This window comes from Euprymna scolopes, chromosome 9 (genome assembly GCF_053919585.1).
Source record: "Euprymna scolopes isolate OS-2025 chromosome 9, ASM5391958v1, whole genome shotgun sequence".
NCBI classification, from domain to species: domain Eukaryota; kingdom Metazoa; phylum Mollusca; class Cephalopoda; order Sepiida; family Sepiolidae; genus Euprymna; species Euprymna scolopes.
The window spans coordinates 111,289,180-111,306,792 of NC_136490.1; the positions used below are offsets into that span (position 1 = coordinate 111,289,180).

Consider the following 17,613-nt stretch of genomic DNA (forward strand, 5'->3'; position numbering starts at 1 on the left):
GATAATAATACATGTGTCTAAACTGAACTATAATTTTGGCTTTGAAAGAGACCTTTTTTAATAGTATTACTGTCAATCTGTTATAGTGTACTTTAAAAAAAAAACTCCCTTTAAAATAACGTGCATTTTCCGACGTATATAGCTCTAATATTAGGGCTCCATTTATCAATAAGTATACATTCACATGCACTAAAAATATCAGCTTACAAAGATTGAACGATTACTCTGTTGTATCAGTTTAATAAATTATAATGAATTTATATATTCGATAAAATATTTAAAAGTACAGAGTTTCTATATCAATAAAGTGTAATATCATAATTAGGAGTTATAGAAGTTTAGATTGTTAAATTGTTGTCTTTAAATATTCATACAAAAGCCTAATACAATGAAACATTTCTGTAAATATTATTACATGTTTTGAATATGGAATGTTCAGGCTACTTTTTTTTTGTGCGTGAGACAAAGTCGCATTGTGAGTGACTTATCACCTATATACTATTTTGATTGCAGAAATTCCTCTCTGAACCAAAGTACTGTAGTTTAAAAAAAAAAAAAACACATGTCATAAAAATGTATTGTGTCGATCTTAGCCATAAATCTATAAGCGACTAACATATTTAACGTTAGAACGCCAATTTAGACAAATTTAGTCGATTAAAAAATCCTACATTTCATCCTAGGAGTGACATTATCAGAATCGCAACCATCTTTAGAGTAAGTAGTCCCTGTTTTCCCGTCTACATTTCAAGTACTTCCACGGCTCCTAGGCTTAACCGGGAGAAATTATCCACGTGATTATATATATATATATATATATATATATATATATATATATATATATATATATATGTGTGTGTGTGTGTGTGTGTGTGTGTGTGTGTATGTGTGTATGTGTGTTGATACACAACTTTTCGTTAGATACCCAAATTTTAGCAACAAGGTGAGTACTAGATGCCTTATCATTTGAGAATGCTAGGTGTTGTATATACTTGTCAAGAACGTACATAATTCCAGGTGTGTATATGTATAGAATTTTTCTTAAAGAGTCGGGCGAAAGACACTCAAGTTCCGTAATCGTAAACATTTGTAAATATTTTTTTTTGACAAAAGTACCGAATATCCTCATAGTAGATATGCTTATATCAAAATAAAAGCGACATCTTCATTGAGTCTTGCTAAAAGAAATATCGGGCGAAACCCCCGTGAAGTCTTTAATGGTTAACATTTAAAAATATTGCCAATTTGGAATAAATACTTATTGTAGTAATTTTTCATAACTTATTGTTTTAATATAGATATATTATAAGGTATGACTCTTTGATGAAAGTTAATTTTATATGTTGCTACAAAAAGTAGTGCGTGAAAAAAGTATAAACACTACATATATATATATATATATATATATATATGTGTGTGTGTGCGTGAAAAAAGTATAAACACTACATATATCTATATATATGTGTGTGTGTGTGTGTGTGTGTGTGTGTGTGTGTGTGTGTGTGTGTGTGTGTGTGTGTGGATTAGAACCCTGGGATACGTCATTAATCCGGTTTGAGTTCTAAACAAAATCTTATATGGTACATATTGAAAATTAGTAACAACTACAGTACAGAACATAATACACATTTATATTATCAAATAACATTATAACTAGCACTGAAAGTCGGGGCAAATACCGTAACAAGGACCAGAATAGCATTACATTCCGCATCGTAACCTGACAAAGCCGTATCCAAGGGCAACCGTATCCTGGTTTTCTACCATATATATATATATATATATATATATATATATATATATATATATATATATATATATATATATATATATAATATGTATATATATATATATATATATATAATAGATCGTGTAAATGTAATAGCTGAATAAAGGAAATACTTTAATCTATGCGAAATATGCAGTATAATTCATATTTTAAAATAATATATTATATTAAATGGCATTATTTTTTTTTATTATTATTTATAGAGATGATATAAAATATAAAGAAATAGTATTTACATACGGGATTTTAGATGGTCACCGATGTTCATAAAGTAGATATCTATTAAATAAATTAAACAATGGAATTAACAAAATCGTAAGCTATTAATTGAAACATATAAATAATTATGATTAAATAAAATAGCAAAATATATAACAATGTCAATATTCAAATTTCTAGTAAATATGGGGCTAGAAAAATACCTTCTTACTAAATATTGCTAGCACTTGTGTAATTTTATGTATTATAATAATATATCAATTATATAAACCGCTATGTCCGTCTCCATATTATCAAATTCCGTCTGCTCCGAAACAAAAAGTCACAGACCGCGTTAGGGGCCTTAAATGATTTGCATTTTACGTTGCGTTTTTTTTGGGGGGGGGCGTTTAACTGATTAAATAGATTTTAAGCTGTACAAAAAAGGGTTCACATTGAAATGGTATTTGTACATTTTGTACCTTCACCTTAGTTATTATTTTTAAAGTTTAATTATTATGCGGGTCACCTTAGTAGAGTGGAACCTTTAACCGCTTTGAATGTTCCAATTTCGGTTTCGATTCTAGGTGATATCATCCAAATACGGTTTGTTTACTTTAGGAATCACAAGTCTATAATAATATATAAGACATCTGAACAGATTAATATATCGTATTGAAGCGTATTTTATCTCGCGCAAATTTGGGTGCCCACCCGCAACTATATATATATATATATATATATATATATATATATATATATATATATATATATATATATATATATATATAACTACTTCATTTACTCACATAAACCTAATATACGAAAGTATAGATTTATGCGTAAACTTTAATATTTATTTCAAAAGTTCTAGTTAGTAATTTATAAAATATATATGGCGATTAAGCTACACTGAATATTCTGCGTTTCATCCACTATAAGATTCGTCAGGCTATAGTGGATGAAACGCAGAATATTCAGTGTAGCTTAATCGCCATTTATATTTTATAAATTACTATATATATATATATATATATATATATATATATATATATATATATATATATATATATTCGTATGCGCCTAACTTGCATGGTATCAAAAATGATTACATTGTATTTGGCAGTCCTTAAACGGGTGAGATTATTTAATATATTCTGACTAAATCTGATGCAATAAGTATTATGAAAATGCCTTTCCCTTTCAAAAACTTGGATGAACTTCTGTTAACTGTAGTATATACATTGAATACATCTGAAGACTAGGATAACCAAGTAAAGACTTACTAACTTACCTATTAAGCATAAGTAAAGATCAAATAAAATGCAACTGACTGTTTAAAAATTGCAACAAAAAAAAACAGCAACACACACAAGAGAATATTAAAATGCATATGATTATTATTAGCACATTTACATCGAAATCATCGGAAAAACACAAACTGCATGCAAATTGATATATATATATATATATGTGTGTGTGTGTGTGTTCATACCAAAAGTAAGGCAATATATACTTTTTTATTTGCTTTACATGAGGCTACACATTCATGAGCTGATTCATTCACCCAGTTACATGCAACTATAGGGCTTATACAAACGTTTTGGAAAGGTAACTAAGCATTAAGATCTTTCATGGATGTGTAGCGACATAAATGTTTTTGTATAAATGACATAAAATATGTCTGTATACATACATTTACATATACCCACATATATACATATAAATATATATATATATATATATATATATATATATATATATATATATATATATATATATATATATATATATGACAACTACAAAGTTCCAGGGATAAATTATTTAAATTTCATCTAGGAACTTGTCAGATCCACTATGTCTCTGTCTCTTCCAATCTACTGTCTCTCTTTTCTTTCTCTATCTCTCTCTCTCTCTCTCTCTCTCTCTCTCTATACATATATTCATCTATTAAGCTTCATGTGTTATTTGCAGTAAAAATTATATAAGCTTAGTCTCAGTGTTATCAATGAACATTCATAGGATTGTAAATACAAGATCGTAAAATAGCCATGAATACATATTAAGTATGTAATTATAAAAGTTATGTAATGCCTATTTATAATTTATGTACTATCGTTTGTATATGTGCACAAAAATATATCGAAAGCTCATAGATGAATCACTATTTTTGCGATTAAAAGCTAAGATTAATTTGTTCGTTCCTTTCCGAAACATTATACAGGTAGGATTCTGTATTCTGTAGGTACATCCCCCTAAAGATGTGAATTTTTTTTCAATGCCAATTTTATTATTTATTCATAAACGGATAATAAAGTATATTTATTCCAAAGCATAAGTCAATATAAAATACGCTTTGATGTCCATTACATTTAAAAAGATGTCTTCTCTCAGAAAAGATAAAATCGCAGTTTCTGCAATAAAGTGTGAGGTATTTGACATCAACCTGTAACGTCCTGCTGTTGGGCACCTACTATACGATGTGACACAATGGATCGTGTAAATATCTTCACAAGCCGATCTTTTAAAAATGTGAATATTGAATGGAACAGCGATGCCTCAAAACATTCATTAGAAAAAACTGTTGTATATGTTATAATCTCTAATGCCTATGCACGTCCGACCTCTACGTACCCCCAAAAGAACGTATAAAACTTGACATAATGGCATGCGACAAGATAGAGAAAAATCAACTTCAGAAATTGCTGCCGGCAGACATTAGGGCAAACAGATCTGAGAGTTAAAAGATAGAGAAATACAAAACTCTAACTCACGACATGAAAAGCAACTACAATATAAGTAAGTTCACTATAATTCCACTAATTATAGAAAGAACAGAACTTATTTGGAGAAGTTTAAAAATACCTGGTAAAAGTATCCGATAACCCAAGTGCAAGATAGATTCAAACCAATGCAGTTAAAGGTATTTAGAATATTTAAGAGATATCTCGGTTGTTTTATGTGAGATAGACGTTAATGTATGGCATCTTCTAGAATGGCTAATCTCTATCTTAAACGATTTGTGAACAGGTTTTTTAAATGGTCTGTTTTTATGCATGCTTTTTATTTATCTTGATTTTCTCAATAACCAATATTCAACATTGTCTCAATGTTTGATGTTGCAAAAATATAAACATTGATAAACTAGTGAATATTTCAATAATAAATTATTTATCTTAATGATAGCAAGAAGCAACCTAGAGAAAAATATATTTATATCCCGCTGTATATTTTTATCCACCTATAATGCATACTATTCAAGATTTAATAATCTATTATATACAAAAATAGTATACTACCGCATTTGTATTTGCGTTTATATAAGTTATAATTATCAAATTTGATTTTACACAAATCTTATTGCTAAAAACGAAGAACCTTAATGTGTGTTCGTATTTTCTGCAAACTTTTTTGTAATATTAAACCAGTTTATAAAACAAGCAGTGTTAAAATTGTTACATAAAGCATATTCACACTTTGTAACCTATTATCGAGCTATTGCTACCAATATTAGATAATAAATAAAGCAGACATCCGATATTAACTAATATTTCCTCTATTGCCACAACCATATTTTTATAATAGCTCTGCATTATTCCAAATACATAGCCTGAGTTTTTCCACAAATTATAAACCTTCTAATGTTTATAATTAGTAATTATCGAAAATTATGAATTAATAGTTTTGATCTGATAGGTAATATCAACAGTATCTTTTTTTGTAATTTGCACATGGGAAATAATTGATTTTTTTTAACTATGTAAAGAATCAATAAAAATATATCGAATTTTTGAACTCAACAAGATTTGGTCATTTGGAATTGCCAAGTTGCTTGAGTAAGGACAGTAACTGTTAAACCAATATGAACAGTGCATGATTAATTTTCAAATGTGTTTAAATATTACAAATCTATTCTTACAATAACGTCATGCACAAAAGAGAATATTACGATCAACATTCATGGCTTATTTCAAATATAAATATGCAAACTAATTATTTAAAATTGTTTGCATAGTATGGAGGTTTACTTTTATTTTTTTAAAATACATTGATGTTTTGCTTGATAACTGATAGTGTTCGTATATGGCATGCCATTCGGACTTAGATTATAAACACGGATACAAGCGCTAGGGCCAGCCACGCTGATCGCTTTTAAACGGCATAACAGATAGATGGCATTTTTATGAATAGTTAGATGGAATTATTTTGCCCTGATGATTATTCATACAGATCCAGATACTTCTGTGTCAGCATTTTAATAAGTATTCATAAATACACTAGGAAAAGTATCTCATACAAATATATTGATACCACAAACCATTATGTTATCTTAGAAAATGTAATTTATATTTAAATTTATGATTCAAACTTATTGGCATTCTTTGTTCCCCTAAGTCAGAGCAGATACAAACAGCAAGGTAAAGATAGGTTTACAAAATAGAAAGGCATGGGTTATACAGTTAAACAAAGGCAGAAACACATTGTATTAGGCAAATGGAGTTTTAACCATGAATTATGTATATATAAAGAGGAAAACCGAGTGTCGCAAACGTGTGTTAATAAAAATTGTTTCACAAAGTTTTGTACCTGTATATCGTGGTGTGCTCTGGGGTAGAATTGCTGACTCTGACAACAGCATGGCCACTGTACGGAGAGACATATTTCAGTATGAATTCATTATGTTATATTAAACATTTTAGAATAAAACAGTCAAATTAGCTAAGCGTGTAAACTAAGTAATGAAACTAATTTTTGACAAAAATGGATTTAATGAACACATGGGAAAACTGCTAGCCTTATCCTACTTCGTTTCCTTTAATATCTCATGATAGTCATATGTTTAAAAGATCCGTACAAACACATCGTATTATAATCGACCGCTTATTTTTTTAATGTGAACGCTTGATACTAAAAGAGTTACGTTTTCAAGTAGCGCATACAATCACTACAAGCACACACACACGCACCAACACCTCACACACGCATATATTAATGCCTCCGTTCAGAATCTAAAGGTAAAGGATAGTCCCTCTCCTGAATCGGCAGTGTTTGAGACCATCAGCATAACAGGACGACTGGAAACAATGCCGAGTAAAAGAAGAGCACATACAGCACCTGGAAGTTCCAAATGGTCACCCATCTTGTACTGGCCAGGCTCAACGTTGCTTAACTTCGGTGATCTGACGGGAACAGGCGTGTCAACGTGATTATGCCGTACTAAATATGCATATATATATACGACATAATCACGTTTTACACACCGGTTTCCGTCAGATAACCGAAAGTAAGGAACGATAAGCCTGGCTAGCACCAGATGGGTGACCATTTCCCAATTCTAGGCGCTGTATGTCCTTTCTGATAATTTCGCCATTGCTCCAGTCGTCGTGAACCTCCACTTTGCAATAGTATTCAAAAAGAGGTGTGGTTGGATGTTGTGCAACTTTTGCCACACAAAAAAAAAAATTACGCTCGCAAGCACCCTTTCCGTTGATATCCATAGTCTCTCAAGGCTCACTGAAGCTTATATATATATATATATATATATATATATATATATATATATATATATATATATATATATATATATATATATATAAGCGAAACATGTTTGTTATTATAGATTAAATGTAATTTGGCTCTGATTTTCATAATGCTACATGAATCTCTTGTATTTATTTTCGTACCAACACGGGACACACAGGCATATATGTTAAAATCAATTTCCTTAATTAAACCATACGAAAGCTTTAAATCCCATGTCCTGTCTGGCCGCCGCTGTTCAATGGACTAGAATTGATAATTAAATTGGGGTTTCCTTCATTCAATCCTTTGGTATTTATGAGAAGAACTAATTACCCCAGTTGTTGTTAGACTTTATCCGTTTATTAATGTTCAAAAAGTTATCGTTGATATACCAGCCGATAAAGGTGGCATAATTTATTTGATATTGATGGGGGTGTTAGTATTTCTTCCAAAAATATTAACTGTTCTAAGGTGTCTCTATTATAGACTTTAATTGCATTCTTCAATTGCATAAGGTATAATATAACCTCTCAGATATACAGGAGTTAATATAATTTTGAAAAAAAATGAAGCAGGGGTTCACTTTAGATCATGAGTAGACTGGATTGTGCGACACTCTTTCAATAAACTTTATCATTTACAAAATATTAACTCATATCGACCGGGAATAATTAATAGCGATCATTTCTCTTTAATTATATACTATGAATTCGAGAGAAAGGGGCCTCTCTTTTTCCAAAGACAAAAGTGGATTCAAGATCTTGAATCCACTTTTGTCTTTTGAAAAAGAGAGATCATTTCTCTCGAAATTAATCAAAGTTCCATACCACACACAGACTATACATACACCGGACATACCAGCAACTTGGTTATAAATAATTATACATTGAGGTGAGGAAAGATAGACGAATAAAGGCTAGACACTCCTCCACTCAAGCACACCCGTCTACATATGTTTGTTTTTCTTTCTTTACTTTCATAATTCCGGTCTTTCCCCGCATTGTCTTTGGCTTAAAAAATGTATATATATATATATATATATATATATATATATATATATATATATATATAATGAACCAATTTCCAAAGGATAAACAATATATATATATATATATAAATTAAGTATATTTTCATGTAATAACCCGTTCAATTTACTGCATTTATTAATGTACATCAGTGCTTCATGCTTACGCGGTTTATACTATATTAAATAATTCTTACTTACCACTTACTTATATGTACACCAGTGAGAAATAAAATAAGCTAGGTAGTGTGAAATGAAGGAAATAGTATGCGTATGAATTCAAGATATGTTTTACAGTGGATTAATATTATGCATAGGTACTAATAAAAATGAAAACGATGATTTTCAAATATATATATATATATATATATATATATATATATATATATATATATATATATATATGTGTGTGTGTGTGTGTGTGTGTGTGTATGGGGAAAGTGTATGCTAGTGTGTGTAAGAAAATGAACATTATAATATATATTTTCAATAAGAAACAAATTAATTATATCTTCTGATTTTTTCTAAATTCTCTAGACTCAAGAAAAGAGACAACTTACAATTATTTCGTATTCTTAAAGATCATAAGTATACAGACTAGAAGAACAGCGGTTGATTTTCTTTGTTTTAGCATCATAAAATATAAAAGCAATTATAACATTTATTTCTCGTAAGATTGTATTTTTCTCAAGAGAAAGTAAGTTAGTAAAGCCAGTCAAATATTACAATAAAACAGATTCCAATAATCTGTTTCTACTCTCTTTAACCATTTATTATTTTACCTCTCATATACGGCTTAAGTATTGTACGAATTTAGGTGTAAATATTTTTAGTGTAAATATATAAATAGTATATTATTATTGTTTATGCCTGTAAAGTTATCGCATTTGATTAGTAGTAAACCGAATAAGACAGTCGCGGAAGCGAATGAGGTGGAAAATATTCACAATAAAAAAAAACTATGCGGTGAAAAAGGTATTATCGAATGAAAGCTTGGAAGGGAGTCATTGCTCTGATTTAATTGCAAAATAAGGCTCATTAAAAGGAGAAAAATTATCATTGTTTTCAAACAATTCCTAAACTCTTCAATAAGATAACATAGAATTTAGGTGATTCATATTCATATAAATAATTCTATGTGAAAGCAAAACTTATTATTATTCACTAACTAGAAGTTTTCACCCAATTTATCGTAATATATCTCTCGTCAAGAACAACCTGCACTGACACTATCTCCCTATATGTCGAATACCCACGTGTTTTGATCACATTAGCAAATTAATTTGCTTTATCAAAACAATCGCTTAGAATTGGTTTCCCGTTGGTAGCTAATTCAGGTGTCAATAAACTCCCCATGTCCCTTTCACAGTCATCCAGCAAAAAGGTATGATTATTTCTTTCACTCCTCAGTATTTTGATCCTTGTTGACTCCCTCAAGTATTTGCCGTGTTAGCGGTTGATTTCTTTAGTTAGGGGGATTTTCATTCATATCCATCCGTAGCCTTAAGCCCATGCCATCAACGACTTTTTTAGATGTGTTTGTAGCGAGATGTTTTCGAGGTGTGAGTGCTGGCCCCACGACCAACTTTCTCCTAATCTTCCCAAATGGTCATTGATAGTCTCAACGTTGCTTACCTTAGTTGATCTGGCGAGAATCGGTGCCTCAACGTGAATAATAATAATAATAATAATAATAATAATAATAATAATAATAATAATAATAATAATAATAATAATAATGATGATAATGATAATAATAATAATAATAATAATAATTTATTAATATTATTATTATTATTATTATTATTATTATTATTATTATTATTATTAAAGTGTAGATTGAAATCTATAATATAAATCTCACAAGTCTGTTTAAATGTATGTATGTATGTATGTCTACCTAAAACTGTCGATGTAGGCGACGGATTTTCAGGACATCTATACTGTTTTCAAGCTAGTACTTTCGCACGTCAAATAGAAATTATTGGCTAACAATATTAATTCCTTCCCCTTCACTGGACACTTTCTATAGGAAGTGGGTAGATTTTTTCGCCGATATTTTCGGAAGTCATCCCCTCTTTTCTATTGACTAGCCTTAATTTAAACTTTCACCATTTCCGGTTTGGCAATGGAGGCAACGGCAAAGACGTCAGGTTTTTGTTCAAGTTCCTTTCCTCTTTCGCGGTACGGGTTCGAGCCTTCCTGCCTACTACCACTTATTTTAATTTAATTTAATTATTATTTTTTTTTTTTTGCTCAACATATACCTAAAAATACTCGGCAACACCTGGCACCCAGTCTTGTTTATAATAAATTGCTCGTGTGATCAGACTTATTTAATCATAGGGATATTTTTTTTCACAATAGTATTTTCATATAAATATATTTTACTTAAAGACATTTACTTAAATCCTTAAATTATGTAATTATTATTGTTGATTTCTGGCCGTAGTCGACGCTCAACTGAGTGGCATATGGTTTCATATATATATTTTTTAGTGAATCTTCATTCGAAAACAGTTTTCTATCATTTGATTGGTGTATCTTATTTCCTCCCACGCCGTCATATTTAGAGTCTGTTTGATCGTGCTAGATAAAAAAAAAATCTCCTTTGTTCACCTTTTGTTATCGACCCATTCTAGCTGTTCTGTTTTTATTCATTGACTTACGGTAGGCATCAGACTGAGATTTTGACGATTGACCAAGAAAATGACAGACAATATTTATGTCTTGTACGTTGTCTAACGAGTAGGTTTCCGCTTAGTTCGCGTGTTGGGTCAAAGAAAAGGTGACGGAAGAAAGCGCCTGTTTCGTTTTCGTTTTTTTTTTTGTTTTTTTGTTTTTTTTTTTCTGGCGTAAAAGTCACGTAACGCTTTCCGATAGATCTCAAAGATCAAATGAATGGAGACATGAAGAAAAAATGTGAAAAAATTAACATGAAAAGCGGTCTGTCTATTGGCAAAGGAATAAAAACGAAGGTTCTAAACACAGATGAAAATAGAAAAGATTAAACAAGAAAATTTGATGGCAGTAAACTACTAAAATGATATACAAGACAACGCCGTATGGACAGGTATTGAATTAATAATATGCACACACACACCCATATATATATATATATATATATATATATATATATATATATATATATATATATATATATAGAGATATATAGATATATATGTATATATACACGTGGGTGTATATATATATATATATATATATATATATATATATATATATATATATATATATATATATATATATATGTATATATATATATATATATACACGTGGGTGTATATATATATATATATATATATATATATATATATATATATATATATATATATAAATATAAATACATTCGAATAAAATGTTAACGTTTATGAACACACATTAAGAAAATTAATATTATTCATAAAATTATCTCTACTATTATAAGAAAAGTCACTTTATGTGCGTGTGTGTCTGTGTGTGGGGGTGCAAAAGAGAGAGAGAGAACGATTTTCTTCCACATAAGTTCTGAAATGGAAGCGCCTAGTTTTTTAACTGTTCACACAAAGGTAATTTATATTCTTAGCAGTAGTTTTAGATATTTTTTTACATAAGGTTCACCATTTCTCAAGGCCGGAGAGCACTCGAGGATAAGAGTTATTGAGTGTACAGTACTCAATACGGATAATTTTGTATTAATCGTTAGTAGTAGAAATTTGGTAAATTGGATTTTTAAGGAAACAGTTCACCAAGACGTTATTTACGTTGGACTTGAAAACAGGGAAACTGGAAAACAGCCAAACGAAGGAAAGTTCCACATGTGTGCAGTTCTAAGAAAGAAGCTTTGTTCATGGAATCTACGTTTCGATTTAGTCAAAGAAAAAGAGTGGGGAAAATACATATGCATATATCTGCGGGGGGTGTATGTGGGTGGGTGTATTCTCTGCTTATTTATACGGTTTTTACAGAAATTTATCCGAAAATTATCCAAACTCGAAAAAGAAATCCGAGTTTTTTTCTTATAGATAAAAAAGAAGAATTTTTACAAGGGAGTATTCATACGTTACACAGGCAAAGGGAGATGATAAAATCTTAGCAAATCAATTCTTAAAAAAAAAAACAACAGAATTATTAACAGCTGCATATACAGTTCAGTGATAGAGCATTCGACTACAAGCCCGGATTAACTTACAATTTTATCTTATTTTTTCTTATTAATGAGTTGCATTTACGATAAAAGTAAACGTACTATTTAGAATCGTTGAAACCCATTTCCTCGTCTTCTTGCTTTAGAACAAAAGATTTTGCAGAAGTGACTTTTCCAGGGCATTCATGGTGAAACCTCCGTATCAGTCGACGTGATCTCAGAAACAAACACCACGGGAGTTTTCTTAACGACATTATTATTATTATTATTGTTATTATTATTATTATTATTATTATTATTATTATTATTATTATTATTATTATTGTCATTGTTATTGTTATTATTATTATTATTGTTATTATTATTGTTATTATTATTACTATTATTATTATTATTGGTATTATTATAGTTATTGCTATTGTTATTACTATTATTATTGTTATTGTTATTATTATTATTGCTATTGCTATTGTTGCTAATATTATTATCATAATCACCACAACCATCATCATTATTATTATTATTAGTAGTAGTAGTAGTAGTAGTAGTAGTAGTAGTATTGTTGTTGTTGTTGTTGTTATTATTATTATTGATGTGATTATTATTATTGCTGTTATTATTATTATTATTATTATTATTATTATTATTGTTGTTGTTGTTTGGTAATTGGTGCATCGGATAAATAGTTGCTCGCACTATATAATAGTCAATAGATGCTTGATTCCATAAAAATGCATAAGCAATATCCATAAATCAAAGAATATTGTATTGCCGGGCAACGGCGAGACACCAGCTACTCGAACTTTAATATCAAGGACTCTTACAAAAGATTTTAAAAAATAAGGACTCTAACAAAGAATAATCCTCATTTTCTAATCTCAATCGTGTTGATTCAGAAGAAATATACAGAATAATATAATATTAAAATATATAAATAAAAGTATAGATTAGCCGTACAAATGCTAGTAACCATTAAAATGTTAGACTGTAAACTCAAGGTTCAAGTAAATTTACTTAAAATTTTATGAGTATATTAAAACTGTAGTCAATGTAACAAAATACAGCATGATGTCAAAAGCGAATTCTGTATATTTTGATAAATGAATTACGTGACAAACACGAACTAATATATATATATATATATATATATATATATATACATATACTCATATGTATATGGTATATGTATATGTGTGGATATATATATGTGTGTGTGAGTGTGTGTGTGTGTGTAAGTGTGTGTGTGTGTGTGCATTGTGTTCTCTTCCGTCCATTTCGACGTATGAACTTCAGCTACATAAAATAGATTTCTCGGAAATCAACAGCAATATTTTGCTTATAGTGGCAAAGGCCTTATGTAGAACCGACCACACTATTTAGTATTACTGCTTACTTTATCGATGCAGATGAATGCCATAATACAAATGTAGAGTAAATCGTAGTCTTTTTTTACATCATAGTTACCTTCTAGAAGTATGTGTTAACGAAGACTGGAGGTGCATCTCTCCCAATGAATTAATGCAACCCCAGATATAAACATGTTAATTACTCCTACACGGCGCGGTACATATAGCGCCTAGATTTCCCAAACGGTTATCCGTCAAGTATTGGTCAGGCTGAAAGTCGCTTTATTTATTCGATCTAGGTAGAACCGTTGTGTCAACGAGATTGTTACACATGTGTACGTATATATATATATATATATATATATATATATATATATATATATATATATATATATATATATATATACACACACATATATACATATGCATAATGATATATATATATACATATATATATTTGTATGTATGCTTGTGTATGTATATATATATCATTATGCATATGTATATATGTATATCTGTATATGTATATATACGTATATATATATATATGCATATGTATAAATATATGTGTATATATGTATATGTATGTTTTTATAATTATATAACTAATATATTATGTGTATAAGTATATATGTGATTTTATAATTATATAACTCATTTATTATGTATATGCAATCTTATTCATAAATACCTCGATGTATGTCTGGCTATTTGATCATTTTTATCCATTCTTTAAATTGAATCTCCCTCGAAACGCAGAACAATCAAGACGACTTAAAGGATTGCTTTTTGTCGATAATTATTTCATGGGTCTGTCACGATCACCGTCGTCGGTAGATTCAATCCCAGAAACGACGCAATCACTGACTCTATTAGCAAGAAAGAAATCCACACCGCAAGTGTTAACTGCGATTAATTCCGTCGTAATTTAAACATCTATTTTTACATGTCAAGACAGTAATTGGAATCAAATGATTATTACATCATATCTCATTACACACACACACACACACCCACACACACATATATATATAAATATATACATTATATATATATATATATATATATATATATATATATATATATAATCCGAAATGTTTTAAGGTGATATTATAAAAAAAGAACATACTACTCACAAAAAAGGTAAATAGCTGTTAGAATTGCCGGAAATGATATTTAGTTTTAGTTTATTCTATGAATTGGAATTGCACAAAAATCCACTTTTTTATCTCTTGGCAGAAATAGTGTTTGTTCAGTCGTTATTTTAGAAGTCCTAGATCCACAAATAGCTCATAGAATTAAGAAATTTAATTATATGAGAACTCCATAAGAACGTTATGAACACCTGTTGAAAGTGATAAGCAATGATATTATAAAATAATGCATTGCATGTTTATTAAGAAAAACTGATTCTGGATGGAATGTGTCCGAAATACCACAACAGAGACAACTAAAACCATAAATATGGGGTTATGTAAAGCATCGAGATATAAGTCAATTTTCTCTCTATCAATTTTTTTTTTCCATCAACGTTTGATACCAACTGTCAAAATTGTTTCACGGTATTATTATCCTATTTAAAATATAAAAAGGTAAGGATAATCAAGTATTGTTATTTGGAATCTTCCCAAGGACAGACAAAAAAAAAAACAATTTAGATGTATTTGTACACCTAAAATTATATTTCATGTAAACATATTGCTTTAAGGTTATTATTTATAATTGATAACAATTAATATATTCTTAGTGAAAGCATCGCAAATATCCATGATATCTATAAGTAAAATGTGTTTTAATGTTTTATATGTGTGTTTAATATCCAGGTATAATATCGAGTTGTATGAAGTAGCATCAGGATATATATATATATATATATATACATATATATATATATATATATATATATATATATACACATATACAAATATATACATATATATATATATGTATATATACACATATATATATACATTCATATATATATATAATTATATGCATATCTATCTAGTTGTATGTATTTGCATCAGAATGAATATATATATATATATATATATATATATATATATATACATACATATATATCTAGTTGTATTTGTTTCCATCAGGATGAATATATATATATATATATATATATATATATATATACACATATATAAATATATACATATAATTGTATGTGTTTGCATAAAAATTGATATATATATATATATAAATGTGTATGCATATATATATACATATATGTGCATATATATAAGTATATATATATATATATATATATATATATATATATATATATATATATATATACATACATATACATATACCCTCTGATGAGAAGGAAAGTATTTCTTCGAAAGTCCCCGGATTAAGGACTATCAACTTATCAAGTGTTTCCTTTTCAGATTAAATATGTTTTTAACTCTTTTTCCACGTGTTTTTAACACGTTTTATTAACTGTTTGCTCGTACTATAAGCTCTATCTACTATTTGGGAGTATGGAGCTTTTACATCTGGCTGAGATAACTTTATAAATATTAATTCTTGAATATTTATAATATACTTTATTTTTACCATCATTTTGGTAAATTTAATTGTAATTTTTATTTTAAATATATATATATATATGTATATATATATATATATATATATATATATATATATATATATATATATATATATATATCAATCAACGTACGCATTCATATCCTGTATGTATATGTACTTATATTTTACTGTATGCATTTACCTACATACTTACTTGGTTGCGGAATTTTCAGATACCGGCCATCCTCTTCACTTTAAATATTATATATATATATATATATATATATATATATATATATATATATATATTTTATTCATCCTTTTACTTATATGTATGTGTGCGTCTATGTGTGTTTGGGTGTGTTTGTTGTATATATATATATGAATATATATATATATATGTATACGTGTAATTGTGTGTGTGTACGTATGTATGTACATGTGTATATCTATGTGTATGTATTTATTTTATTCTTGTTCTCATTTCATTTGGGTCTTTTAATAACTCCTGCTGATAATTTATTTCTTAATTAATTACTTGTACATTTCAAGTGATCCCTTTTTTGCTCTGTATATTTCGCGGCTCTCAACGTTATACTGTCTGGGTCATGTTGATATGACTTTTCTATTTCAAATTTAATTCAACTGCCATTCAATGTTTTTTCTTCTTCTACTTCACTCATTCTTCTTGATTGCGTCCTGCCTCAGCAGACGAGTTTTAAATTATTTCATTTTTTGACGCACATCCTATCTTACATTTAATAATATTTTGGAAGTGTTTCCCCTTTTCCTTGTACCTATTTGTGAATTACCCCACGCAGTTCTGCCTTTTGGATTATGTTTGGCCATCTACCAATTTCTCGATTCCCTTTGAATTTAAATGTAGGAATGGAAATTCAACTAACGTTCTTTGATCTGCATTATAGGATTTTACCACTATCAGTTCACGTGAAATCACAATTTAGTCACTCTATTCCCTCTACTTCACTTTTTGTTATCAAGAAAGATTTTTCACTTATTTGTAGTTTCATCAAATACTCTTGCA

At 28.7% G+C, this 17,613-nt stretch overlaps 1 protein-coding gene across 5 annotated transcripts in view; it reads right to left on the reverse strand.

The window, feature by feature from the left end:
* The window catches only part of LOC145284803 (homeobox protein Hox-C5-like), a 1,273,673-nt gene that overhangs the window by 11,069 nt on the left and 1,244,991 nt on the right, over nt 1-17,613 (reverse strand). For 2 of the 5 annotated variants that reach the window (XM_080133770.1, XM_080133769.1), the window contains 2 exons: nt 6,575-6,631; nt 2,030-2,068 (listed from right to left, as the gene is read on the reverse strand). The exons of 2 other annotated variants lie outside the window; for them this stretch is intronic. In XM_080133770.1, the coding sequence (XP_079989896.1) occupies nt 2,030-2,068; nt 6,575-6,631 (96 nt within the window). The remainder of the gene's footprint in view (nt 1-2,029; nt 2,069-6,574; nt 6,632-17,613) is intronic. One more of the 5 variants, XM_080133771.1, reaches the window with a different exon arrangement.